This window comes from Labeo rohita, chromosome 21 (assembly GCF_022985175.1).
Source record: "Labeo rohita strain BAU-BD-2019 chromosome 21, IGBB_LRoh.1.0, whole genome shotgun sequence".
In the NCBI taxonomy this organism is placed as follows: domain Eukaryota; kingdom Metazoa; phylum Chordata; class Actinopteri; order Cypriniformes; family Cyprinidae; genus Labeo; species Labeo rohita.
In genome coordinates, this window is record NC_066889.1 from 21,794,764 (window position 1) to 21,808,491 (window position 13,728).

At 35.5% G+C, this 13,728-nt stretch overlaps 2 protein-coding genes and 1 pseudogene across 2 annotated transcripts in view; all 3 read left to right on the forward strand.

Moving 5' to 3' along the window:
• The first annotated feature begins 332 nt into the window (after positions 1-332).
• LOC127152663 (glutamine synthetase) lies at positions 333-4,896 on the forward strand. Its single transcript, XM_051093451.1, has 7 exons — positions 333-386; positions 516-714; positions 798-959; positions 2,255-2,401; positions 3,576-3,703; positions 3,775-3,974; positions 4,547-4,896. Exons 2-7 carry the CDS (start codon positions 546-548, stop codon positions 4,857-4,859), a joined length of 1,119 nt encoding a protein of 372 aa, XP_050949408.1. The 5' UTR covers positions 333-386; positions 516-545; the 3' UTR covers positions 4,860-4,896.
• A 1,079-nt stretch (positions 4,897-5,975) lies between these two features.
• Positions 5,976-6,764, forward strand: LOC127152161 (glutamine synthetase-like; annotated as a pseudogene).
• A 2,637-nt stretch (positions 6,765-9,401) lies between these two features.
• arrdc1b (arrestin domain containing 1b) overlaps positions 9,402-13,728 on the forward strand; it is a 41,412-nt gene continuing 37,085 nt past the window's right edge. Inside the window, exon 1 of the mRNA XM_051093155.1 lies at positions 9,402-9,619. Coding sequence (XP_050949112.1) covers positions 9,502-9,619 — 118 coding nt within the window. The 5' untranslated portion in view covers positions 9,402-9,501. The remainder of the gene's footprint in view (positions 9,620-13,728) is intronic.

Below are 13,728 nucleotides of genomic sequence, written 5' to 3' on the forward strand. Positions count from 1 at the left end.
TGTCTTATGCAGTGCACCTCTCAATAAGCATGGTGTGTAATTGTGTGTTCAGGGGAGCTGAGGTGAGAAAACCACTGAGTTGGTTTATTTGTCAATGAACACACTGGTCATGCAAAAATCTCACGAGACATTAGACTCTATGATGAAGTGATGCATTCCAGCATAAAGCCAATGTAAGAGCAGTGTGGATGGTTTAGCTGAACAGGTTTTATAAGCTGAATGTGTAATGACCCATGTTTTGCTACCAGGTTGGAAATAACGCATACTGTTTACGTCACAACTTCTATAAATCATATCCTCATTGAGAGGCTGCCTTATAAACTTGACTGTATCAGTGCACAGGGTTTCAGTCTTCATATGAAGTGGAGCCAAATACACACCTCTGAGTAAGTCATCTTTGGTACATTTAATATGGTACAATAATGATACCTGAAAGTTTGTTGCTTGTTATCCATGGCAGTCAATGAAAATGTATTATTTAATATTTTACATTTTGTCTTGTTTTATCTTTTCAGGTTTGTTGTTTACTGTAAATCTGTTCCAGTATGTCTTATGTGTCAGACAGCTCTAGTCTCAACAAGGCCCTGCGCCAGCAATACCTCAGTCTGCCCCAGGGAAACTTCTGTCAGGTCACTTACATCTGGATCGATGGCTCTGGAGAGGGTCTGCGTAACAAGACTCGAACCATGGATTCAGAGCCAAAGAGCATAGCTGGTATCAAAGCGTTAACTGGTTTCATTTTCTTTATCTTGAATGTTTCATTTTTTCTTATTTTTTGTTGTTCTACTTTTTGACAGACCTACCAGAATGGAATTTTGATGGTTCCAGCACGGGTCAGGCTGAAGGACACAACAGTGACATGCTACTGATTCCCGTCCGCATGTTCAGGGACCCCTTCCTCTTGGATCCGAACAAACTGGTGCTATGTGAAGTGCACAAGCACACCCGAGAACCTGCAGGTAGAATTTATACACTGTAAAAATTATTCTGGATTAGTTAAATAAAGCTGGAAATTTTGTTAAAAATAAAAAACTCAATATGTTCAATAGCTCAATAGCTCTTGAGCCCCATTCTCCTTCTTCCCTGCATGCACTTGTGGTATCAATAATTAATAAGGTTATATTGTTTAACTTTTGCTAGTTTTATGTTATGGTAAAGTGTAAAAGATATTTTCTGAAGTTGATGTTACTCCAGTAGTAGTTACAATTATGTCAGATTTATTTACCATTTGAAATGAACATTTTTAATTTTCCACCTCCAGAACAAAAATTGACAGATAATGTACTTACCCCTTGTCATCCAAGATGTTCATGTTTTTCTTTCTTTAGTTGTAAAAAGAAATGATGTTTTTTGATGAAAACATTTCAGATTTTTTCCATATAGTGGACTTCTATGGTGCCCGATTTTGAATTTCAAAATGCATTTAAATGTGGCTTCAAACGATCCCAAATGCGGTTGTAAACGATCCCAGCTGAGGAAGAAGGGTCTTATCTAGTATAATGATCAGTTATTTTCATAAAAATAATACAATTTATATACTTTTTAATGTCAAACGCTCATCTTGTCTTACTCTGCCTGGACTGTTTTTTTCTAGTTCATGACAGTTAGTGTATGTCGAAAAACTCCCATCTCATGTTCTCCCTCAACTTCAAAATTGTCATATATTGCTGTTTTACCTTTTTTGTTAAGGGTGTTTGATCTTCTTTGCATGTTCACTTTGCAAAGACTGGGTTGGTACTTCTGCAGTGATGTAAGATGATCTTGAAATGATTTTTATAGTTGAGGAAGAAAAAGCAATGGAGTTTTTTTCGACATACCCTAAATGTCTTGAGCCAGAATACACAGAGTTAAGGGAGAGCAAGACAAGACAAGCATTTGACTTAGGAAGTATTTAAATAGTATTTTTTTTTTTTTTTTAAAGAAAATAACCAATCGTTTCGCTAGATAAGACCCTTCTTCCTCGGCTGGGATCGTTTGAAGCCGCATATGAACTGCATTTTGGAAGTTCAAAATTGTTTCAGTCAAATCCTAAAACGTTTTTCCTCAAAAAATGTCACTTATCTTTTAAGTACATTATCTGTCAATTTTTGTTCTGTAAGTGGACTTCTCTTTTAAGTAAATGAACATATAAAAAAAAAACATTAAAACTTTTACAAATACCAAATATTGTACAGTTAAAATGCTTGTATTAATAATACAATTAATACATACATTAAACTTGTGTAGAACTGATGAACCAAATTGTTTCTTTTAGAAACAAACCACCGTAACCAGTGTAACAAGGTCATGGAGAAGTTCAAAGACCTTCACCCCTGGTTTGGCATGGAGCAGGAATATACTCTCCTAGGAGTGGATGGACATCCTTATGGCTGGCCCAGACTTGGGTTCCCCAAACCACAAGGTAAAATCTTGTATTAAGCTGCTGTAAAGAATTTTTGTATGCCTGTAAAATGTCCTACATACCTGAAAGATATTACTAAAATCTGTTATGACAAACCACACCAGTTCTTTATAAACACCAAGAAAAGAATGTGGGAGCACACCATGTTTAATCAGAAAACGCTTTTGATTTGTGAATAATTGTGCATGTTTTGGTTGACTGGCATGGCTTTGGACTTTGGCGAGATGTGATGTTGAAGAGCACTTAAATATTTGACCCTTGGACAACAGAACCAGTCATAAGTTGTACGGGTATATTTTTAGCAATAGCCAACAATACATTGTATGGGTCAAAATGATAGATTTTTCTTTAGGATATTAAGCAAAGATCATTTTCCATGAAAATATTTTGTACGTTTTCTACCATAAATATATCAAAACTTAATTTTTGATTAGCAATATGCATTGCTAAGAACTTCATTTGGACAACTTTAAAGGCAATTTTCTCAATATTTAGATTTTTTGCACGCTCAGATTCCAGACTTTCAAATATTGTTTCTCAGCCAAATATTGTTCAAACCATACATCAATGAAAAGCTTATTTTTTCAGATTTCAGATGACGTATAAATCTCAATTTAAAAAAAATGGACCCTTATGACTGGTTTTGTTGTCCAGGGTCACAGGAAAACAATCACTTACTTAAATCAGTTTCAGTTGCTCTCTTGCACACAATGAAAGTGGATGGGGACCAAATACCGTCACACTGACAAGAAGCTGAGAATGGCTTGATTTGAAAAGAGGATATCTCTTATAAAGATTACAAAAATACCACTGGGTGAATTTTTATCATAATAGGGTGGTTGTGTACACACACTGCCAACACACATTTATGTTCAAACAACATGTAACAGGGAGTTTAGCATCCAATGACCTCTTTAAAAACGTTTTAATAGCTTTATATGGGGAATGCACAGAAAAATTAAAATAGTTATTCATTCAAGATCTTGCTTAACTCCCATGGTCACCATTCACTTACACTATATGGCTTTTTGTGTGCTATAGGTTTCAAAAGACATTTAAGATATTTATTTTTAGAATTTTTATATTCATATTCCATTTTTATGTGTCTGGTTGTATAATGAAATGGCTTCTGTGGCATCTTCATATTTAAAAAATGGCAATATTTTTCTATCAGGTCCATATTACTGCAGTGTTGGTGCTGACAGAGCTTTTGGCAGAGACATTGTGGAGTGCCATTATAAAGCCTGTCTGTATGCTGGCATCGCAATCAGTGGCACTAATGCAGAAGTCATGCCCTCTCAGGTAACTACTGTTATATTATAGTTATTAGACAGAATGTTCTGAATGGTCTGGATAGTTTTCTCTCTCTACAGTGGGAGTTCCAGGTGGGTCCGTGTGAAGGAATCGAGATGGGAGATCATCTATGGATGGCACGTTTCCTGCTACACAGGGTGTGTGAAGACTTTGGAGTGGTGGCCACTATGGATCCAAAACCCATGACAGGAAATTGGAACGGAGCCGGCTGCCACATCAATGTTAGCACAGTGCAAATGAGAGCAGAAGGAGGAATTGAGTATGTACTGAGTTATACACACACTCATAAGTCACAGGAAGACTAAATCATTTAAAAAACACTATATTAGCATCCACACCAATGCATGATAATGTTATGTCGTTTGTTGCTTTTATCCATCAGATGGAAATCATTCTTATAGTGATTCCAGTGATATTGTTCCTCTGTCTCATTATCATTAAAGTTATTTTCATAGAATTATTAAAACGTTATCCACTTTATTCTTCACCACAGAAGTAAGCCTATGGGCGAGACTTCCGGTTCGTAAGTCGCTATAGGGAAATAACGAGAAGAACAACAACGTGGAGTAAACGGTAGAACTGTTTGCACTACAAACCAGTGTGTTCCTAATTAAGATAATAAATAAAATAAATTAAAATATTTTCAGCTGTTTTGTACAGCTAAAAATAGCTGGACACGAATGAGAGCCACACCCATAAAATTTACAAATGGCTGCACCCACTCTTACAGGAAAAATAAGATGGATAGTTATTATAATTATTATACTTATCTTGGGTTGAACTGCGTTTAGTCATGTTATCTGACCTCCATCATTCTTTTCTCTGCATCAGGCACATTGAGAAAGCCATCAAGAAACTGAGCAAGCGCCATGCAGAGCATATTCGAGTGTACGACCCACACAATGGAGAAGATAACAAACGCCGCCTGACGGGTCGTCACGAAACATCTAGCATCCATGATTTCTCAGCAGGTGTTGCTAACCGTGGGGCCAGCATCCGCATCCCTCGTCAGGTGGGTCAGGATAAATGCGGGTACTTTGAGGACCGCCGTCCAGCCGCCAACTGCGACCCATATGCCGTGACCTGTGAAATGGCCATCACATGCATGCTGGAAGAGGAGGACGATACCCATGAAGTGGAGTAACACACTCTTGGAAACTAATAATTGCTTAGAATGTTAAATAGAGAGCACCTTAACCTGTTATAATTGTTATTTTTGTCTGTAAAAAGAATACTTTATATATATATTAAACACTTTTTCTGAAAAGAATGTTTTATGACACAAGATTTGATATGTCGTGTTGAATGATGGTACACCTACCTGTGTCTACACATAATAGATTACCCGCCACACAGACCGAAATCAAAAGACAGCATTCCAAGTTAATTGCCATACCAGTGTGGATGGTTTAGGTGAACAGTTTTTTATAATAGATTTTATAATAGATACATTTTCAGGGGTGTGAATACCAGTTCACATTTCATGCAAATGAAGCAACAAAACGCACATGTAATTGACCTTATTTAGCCTCACCCCTTTTTGTTTGCTGTCTTTTATCTTCTAGTTGTATTTTCCAAAGTGATCTGATGGATTTATGAATGAACCGCTCATTTTAAAATCTTCCTGGTCTACTAACATTTGTTAAGACATTTGCTTTAAACATTACAATGCTCACAATAACTTTCGTTAACTCTACAATACATAAATCCACTTTACCGACTAAATTACTTTTAGACAGCTATGCCATAGAAATATACAGAGCTACCGCACAAAGGGAAGTTCAAAAACAATATTCTAAAGATGGTGACACACTTGTTTTTCTGGAGAATAATGTTAGTACATGACAGTAACAGGTTTGAGTATTCATGGAAACAATCTAAAAACACTTATTAGTAAGTGTCTTTATATTAAAATGTGGCAAAAGTTGAGTCGGTAATGTTTCTAATCCTCATAATTTATTGTTCCAAAGATGAACAAACGTCTTACGGGCTTAAAACGTCATGAGGGTGAGTAAATAATGACAGAATTTTCATTTTTGAATGAACTATCCCTTTAAAGTCTGAGTAGATTAGAGGTTAAGCAGTTGAATGCAGGAGAAATTGGCAGGAATAAAGATCTAAGTGACCAAGTTGTTGTGGCAAGGTATCTCTGAAATGGCAAGGCTTGTGGGCTGCTTCCAGTCAGCAATGTTTAGAATTTACCTAAAGTGATCCGAGGAGGAAAAACCACAACTCGACGAAGGGGTGTTGTTGGGCACCCATGGATCATCATTGCATGAGGGCAAAGAAGGCCATCCCATCTGGTCCAAGTCAAGAGAAGGTCTACTGCACCAAACGTCACAAGAAAATAATGATGATAATGACCGTCAAAAAGGCCTACAATGGCTACACGAGCATCTAAACTGGACTCTTTCAAAACTTAACTCTCTTAAAAGTGGCTTCACATCGGCGCATCTCGTCTCCACTACAATGAGCTGCTGCATGCTGTGATACGAGACTTTTGCACGCATTTCAGGACAGTTGACAGAATTGTCACTTGCCTAACCAAGTCATTGTATACAGGGTGTGTGAAGATTTAGGAGTGGTGGCCACCCGGGATCCAAAACCCATGACAGGAGATTGGAACGGAGCCGGTTGCCACATCAATGTGAGCACAAAGCAAATGAGAGCAGGAGGAATTGAGTATGTAATTGTATATACACGCTAGTCAAAGAGAGAAAGTTATGTTGCTGTTTTTTGCAATGACATATGACCTCCATCATCCCCCTCTCTACATCAGGCACATTGAGAAAGCCATTGAGAAACTGAGAAAGCGCCATGCAGAGCATATTCGGGCCTACGACGCAAGCGGTGGTGAGGACAACAAACGGAGACTTGTAGCTTCTGAACTGTACACCAGCATCCATGACTTCTCAGCAGGTGTTGCTAACCGCGGGGCCAGTATTTGCATCCCCTATCGGGTCATCCTGCCGCCAACTGTGACCCATATGCCGTGACCTGCGCAATGGCCCGCACATGCATGCTGGAAGACGAGGAAGAACTGAAATAATGGAATTTTGAAAACAGATAATGGATACCAACACCAATTTTAATATTGCATGCTCATCATATGTCTTGAAATGTAAGAATAATAATCAATAAAATATCCATCAATAAAAAAAATCAGTAATATTTTTAATGAATTCTATCATTGTTGACTATTCGCAATACAGAATTAACCTATGCAAAATTTCAGATTCATTAGTAGAATAATAAAGTGCAGTAAACGCTAAAGCTATTTATGCTTCAAACCAGTGTGTATGATTATGATAATACATTTAAGTAATATGATAACAAATATCACTTGCAACATCAGTATGACCGTTTTTGTGCATGTAAAATAACTGAAAGCAAATGACACCGGAAGTCTCGCACATTTAAGTTACAATCGACTGCGCCCGCTCTTGCAAATCAGGGTAGATAATAGAACAATATCTGGAATTTGTGTAATTTGCACAAGTGTCGATTGTTATGATGGCTGTTCTTTTTGGTGTCCATAAGGGGGCGTAATAGGCAAGTGTTTAGAACTCAGGTAACGCTTTGAAAGTAAGTGTTAAGTGTTATTGTTGGATATAGCGTATATATTAAATGGTTCTTTTTTTTTTTTTACTCAAATGTTTTAAAAACTTAATTTTATTAATAATTATTTTAGTAAAATATCTAAACATCCATAAAATAAGATATACTTATTAAAGAAAGGAGTTTGCACATATATATATATATATATATATATATATATATATATATATATATTCCATTGCTTGTTTAAACCTCAAGAAATGCTTTATTAAGTATTCTATAATATCTATTCTAAAACTTAAGGATCTGACAGTAGATGTTGATAATGCCTGTTGCTCAGTGGTTACTTTAGCACTGACTTTCTATCGCTTTCACACAAGCATATTAGAGCAAATACCAATTTGACATAATTGTTTTAAATCTCTTGAGTGACGTTAATAAAATTGTTATTTTTCTGTTATGTCCTAATTGAATCTGGGCTACACAAAGCAGACCTCTCAGAAAAAAAAAATGCTGATGTCTGCAGGCACAGGAGATGGGTTTAAAGTGGCTTCTATTTTCAGCACAGGAGTGTGTTCAGTCATCATCGTGAGGTGAATTTATTATTCCCAGAACAATGGCAGAAGGGATGTCTGTTCAGTTTTATCAATGCTTGTGTCGCCAGACAGATGGAGTTATTGCTTGTTTTCCTTGTTGGTTACGGAGAAAGCCCAGCTTGGTGCTGCTTGCACATTTACATCACAGCGGTATGTGGGTCAATGACGTGACACTCATTTTTGCTTTTAGTCATTCATACAGATTATTTCTTAAATACACTTCATCTATAATGGACATGTTTTTAAATTCTTAATTAATTTTTAAAATGTTGAGCTGAATCAGAAGCCAAAAATATGCCTTGAGCTATAGTCTTAAAAAAATATAGTGTGGCATAATCTTGATTTTAATTGTTATTATTTATAACATTATAAACTGTTATAAAACACAGATTTTTTGAAGTATGTGTATATATGTATGGTATATAAAGATAATTTATATATATACACTACCAGTCAAAAGTTTTTGAACAGTACAATTTTTAATGTTTTAAAAATCTCTTCTGCTCACCAAGCCTGCATTTATTTGATCCAAAGTACAGCAAAAACTGTAAAATTTTAAAATATTTTTACTATTTAAAATAACTGACTTTTATTTGAATATATTTTAAAATGAATTTATTCCTGTGATTCAAAGCTGAATTTTTAGCATCATTACTTCCATTACTTCATTCTAATATTCTGATTTGCTGCTCAAAAATATTTATTATTGTCATTATTATGTTGAAAACAGCTGAGTAGGTTTAGAAGAACAGCGTTTATCTGAAAGAGAAATCTGTAACATTACAAATATCTTTATCATCGCTTTTGATCAATTTAAAGCATCCTTGCTAAATAGAACTATTAATTTCTATAATTTCTAAAATAATAATAATAATAATAAATTATACTGACTCCAAGTTTTTAATGGTATAGCGTATAATGTCACAAAAGCTTTTTATTTCATATAAACACATTGTTAGATCTTTCTATTTATCAAAGAGTCCTGAAAAAAGTATTTAACTGTTTTAAATATTGATAATAATAATAAAAATGTTTCTTGAACAGCAAATCAGCATATTAGAATGACTTCTGAAGGATCATGTGATAGACCGGAGTTATGATGTTGCAAATTTAGCTTTGATCACAGGAATAAATGACATTTTTAAATAGAAAGCATATTTCAATATTCCACAATATTACTGTTTTTGCAGTATTTGGATCAAATAAATGCATGCTCGGTGAGCAGAAGAGACTTATTTAAACATAAAAAATATTTTGGAAGTGAATATATGTCAGTTTGCTTTAGTAGCAAATCAAAATGATATCAAATATTTTAAATATATAAATTTGAAATGAAAATCACCACAGTATGAATGCTTTGGATGTCCAAGGCAGTCTTTTAAGAATTAATGCAGTTGTAAGAATGTTTATAAGGAAACGATAAGAACATAACGTCATCAATAAGATTATTGAAACAACCTTAGGATCATAAATAGCTGAGAGAGTCTGACTGACTGTCCCGATGACGTCAGCGGTCGTGGATGGGCGGAGCGATGAGAGCCGCAGGTGGGACGTGAAACTGGCCGCTTTTACCCGTTAGTTTTACCGACGATTTCATTTTCCGTGAGTGCTCGAGTGGTGCTTCTGAACGACATGGGGAAGCTTCAGGAATTCGAGATTACTTTCACTAACAACAAAGTGGTCTACAACCCCGGTGAATCCATATCAGGAACTGTGAGAATTAAAACAAGCCACTCCTTACAGTTTAAAGGTAAGCGACGCTGTGTATCTTATATATGCTTACAATAGGAAAAAATTATTTGCGTGGACAGTACAGTTGGTAAGCTTCGGGGTTTCCCCGTTCAACTAAAATTTGGGTGCTAAAATAATACATGTCAACATGAACGTGTTGCGAGTTTGCATGCTGACATTCAGCATCCGTTGCTGCTGCTCCATTCCATATACAGTGCAGTGCTGGTTCATATATTATGGGAAATAGGAGCTGTGATCGGAAGGTTTCAACGTCTAGATTCTTGTGTTCATGAACGTCAGTGTACATCCTGTTTCTCGCCAATGCTGGTTTTCGGTTCGATTGCACAATCGCACTCGAGCCGCTTCTGGATCGTTGAAACACGTTGTATATCGTATGCGTTCCAACAAGTGTGTTTTGATGTTTGACATCACTTGATTTCCACCCTTAACCTACACAAACGAGCGTACCTTCAGAACTGATATCATCTAAGACGCGTTCTTGCGTTTAAAACGCGACGCGCGTGTGATGAGCAGCTAAACGCGACGAAATGTAAACGTACAAACGAAAAAACGCTTGAACGTTATCGCAAAAAAAAGTTAACTGGATACGTCAGTGGTTTGGACATACTGAACATCATTCTTGTAAGAAGATATGTGTTAAAATTTGACAAGTCGTTTAATGTACAATGCGTTCAACAACATTCAAGTTCGACGCAAGTTTTTACATTTATGTCAGGCAAAAAATCGTTGTCGCCTTTGAGGCCCTCCTAATTATCGTTTTAATGTTTTGTGATTTGGAAATATAGAATAAAGTGTAAAATAATCACAATAGCCTATTTATGTGTTTATACTTTCAGGCCCATGGTTAGTTTATAACTTAACTTTTGTTGTAACCAAAACGAAAATGGGGTTGGAGCATTATATGTGACCCTGGACCACAAAACCAGTCTTAAGTAGCACGAGTATATTTATAGCAGTAGCCAAAAATCCACTGTATGGGTTAAAATGATCGATTTTAGGATATTAAGTAAAGATAATGTTCTATGAAGATTTTTTTTTTGTCAATTTCCTACCATGGATATATCAAAATGTAATTTTTGATTTGTAATATGCATTGCTAAGAACTTCATTTGGACCATTTTAAAGGTGATTTTCTCAGTGTTTTGTTTTTATTCATTTATTTGCACTTGCAGATTACAGATTTTCAAATAGCTGTATCTATGCCAAATATTGTCCTATCCCAACAAACCATACATCATTTCAAAGCTTATTTATTCAGCTTTAACAGTTGATGTATAAATCTCAATTTATAGAAATGGACACTTATGACTAATTTTGTTGTCCAGGGTCACATATAATAGTAAAATGTGTAAAATCCACACATAAAGCTATATCTTACCCACTCCTCAACCCTTGTCTTTAAGTAGGGGCCTTATTAACTTTAAAGGGTCAAGACCCAGTTGCAACAACTCCTTAAGTTAACGTCTAAAAGAAAAGTTAGAATTGTGAGGAAATCAACACCTCGGGCAACCCACTCCTCACTAACCACAATTTTGCATAATGCTGGTCGTTGGGGAAAGAGATAAGAAAGTAGGTTAGACAAGGTGCTTTTCACACTGTGTGAATGTGAACAAAGAATGCATTGTAAGAATTTTCACTGAACTGCTGGGTTTTAGTGTGTAGGCAAGACTCACGGGCCGACACGCGAGAAAGAAAGAGATTCCGATGAAACGACTCTATAAGCATATTTTCCTTTGCGCTGTTTTCTAGGTTGCATTCACACTTGACTGATCTGATGCATAAAATTGTGTTTTTCGACTCAACTCTAGGACCCCACCCTTATTGTTACACTTATGAAAAATGATCAACGCTCTGTGGTCATGTTTCTGTTCCTCTCTGTTGTTCCTGTTAAGAGTGAAAAGGCGCCTATTTGCATTCGATCAGGCAGTGGATTGGCACAATGTTTTTGCCTGCTGTTGTGTTTATCAGTGGAACGTGTGACGCTACTGCTATACTAGATGATAAGGTCATGTGACCAGTGTGGTTAGTCATTCTCTGCTGACACTTTAATTCATTAGGTCTTCCTGCATTTCCAATGTTAGTACTTTGGGAATTGGCTCGGAGCACCCTTCACCTTGACTTAATGTGGAAAAAGCTCCTCTAATGTGGCAGACATCGCACATTAGCATAGCAAAACTCCTAGCTGATTTGAATCGTGGGTAACCTACATGGGCCACTCTACAGAATTGGTTCAAAGTCAGATTTGGAAACATCTTGAAAAAAATGTTTTTTTACAAAAAATTTGTATGCAAATTGTATAATATGCAAGGTACACATTTCTAGTAATTGTGCAATTAATTCTCGTATTGTATTTTCACACAAACTTGTATTGTATTTTTACACAGTGATATGTAATTTAATAAGAAGGATTACATTGATCTATTAAGATTTTGCTTCCTTGTAAATAATTTTTCTATTTTATTAAAAAAAATTCAGAGGTAAATCAACGACAATTGCATTTTTAACAATATTTCCAATTTTGTATTTCCAATCCAATTTTTCTTTATAAAAGGCAAAAAGTTGATCATACTGATTTCAAAGTTAATTCATTAGATTAAATATACATTAAACCAAAAACTATCATAAAATCTTAGTTGATAATTTAGTCTACTTTGTTTTTGACAAAACATCCCATGTTTCGGTAGTGACAGTAATGCTTTGGACCACATCACATTACAGAATTTTTAACTTGCAAACAGTACCAAACATACTAAAATACAAAAACTTTGCATAACTGTACTAAAATTTTGTTTATTTCCCCCAAATGTAAGGATTATGTGTTCTTTTTGTCAACGAAACGATGACATGTTTCAGTCATGTTACTGTTACAGTAGTGACACAAGAAAATACATATTGAAGTTCACTTTTTAAAAGAATCAAATAGATACTTTTAAAAACAACAATGGAAAAAAATACAAAAATGATTTCTATAACTTTTTCAAAAGTTGAAATTTAGGCCTTAGGGTTCGGGACAGCCACCTCCCGATTGAAAGTACCCAATAAATTATGATTTTAAATATATTAAGCGTCCTAATTTTTTATATATGATTGTGGGTTTCAATATATAATAGAAGGATCTTAGTAAAAATCTAAGATTTGAATACTTGAATGCTTTTTAAATGTGATTTTTTTTTTTTTTTTTGGTTGTAGGACAGCAGTTTGCACCCATTCTGTATAGAATGGCCCTTATAGTCTTTTTTTAAGGAATAGTTAATCTAAAATGTAAATTCTGTCAATTACTTGCCTTCATCAGTTTAAAACTGCATGACGTTCCTTCCTCAAACACAAAACTTCTCCTTTTGTGTTCCTTGGAATAACATCATGCTGGTTTCTAAAGTTCATGAGGTTAAGTAAAATGTTAAATTCGCCAAATCTTTATCTGTTAAAACCTGTTTCTTATCAGTGTCGTATTATACTCCAGAGAATAGACCTGGATAATTTCTTCAGAGTCTTGCTGCAAGTGGAAGACGTTGTTACAGTGAGAACAGCTGTGCTTTTCAATCTACATTACTCAGTATGTTTTATTAAAAAGCAGCTGACTCATGCTTTGGCTTTCTTATCTGCCTTTTTTTAGTCTGGCTGCTTTGATAAACCTGATGAACATGAGACACAGTGACTTTTTTTTCTCGTTCTTCCTCTGCATAACTTATTGGATTAAAAAGAATGACATGAATATTAAAGCGTGAGTCTCTTTCAGTGCAGAGACACCATCCTGTTGAAAGACTTTCTCTTATTTACATCACACCCGGTATTCGGTGTATAGGGTTACTGGTTAACAGACTGAACAGACAAGACAGTCTCAGCTTTGGCAGAAGTCATGTATAATCCCTTGAAACTATGAAGGAAGGGCTTTAGCCTGTTTTTAATCAGAAACTCTAAAGAAGACATGATTGCTTGAATCTCAAATAGAAACACTCTACAGTACTGTAGTGTAAAACCGTACAGTCTAAAAGTACATTAAAGGGTTAGTTCACCCAAAAATGAAAATTCTGCCATCATTTACTCACCCTCATGTTGTTCCAATCTTGTTTGAGCAACCAGACTGGTGCTGGTATCCACTGACTTCCA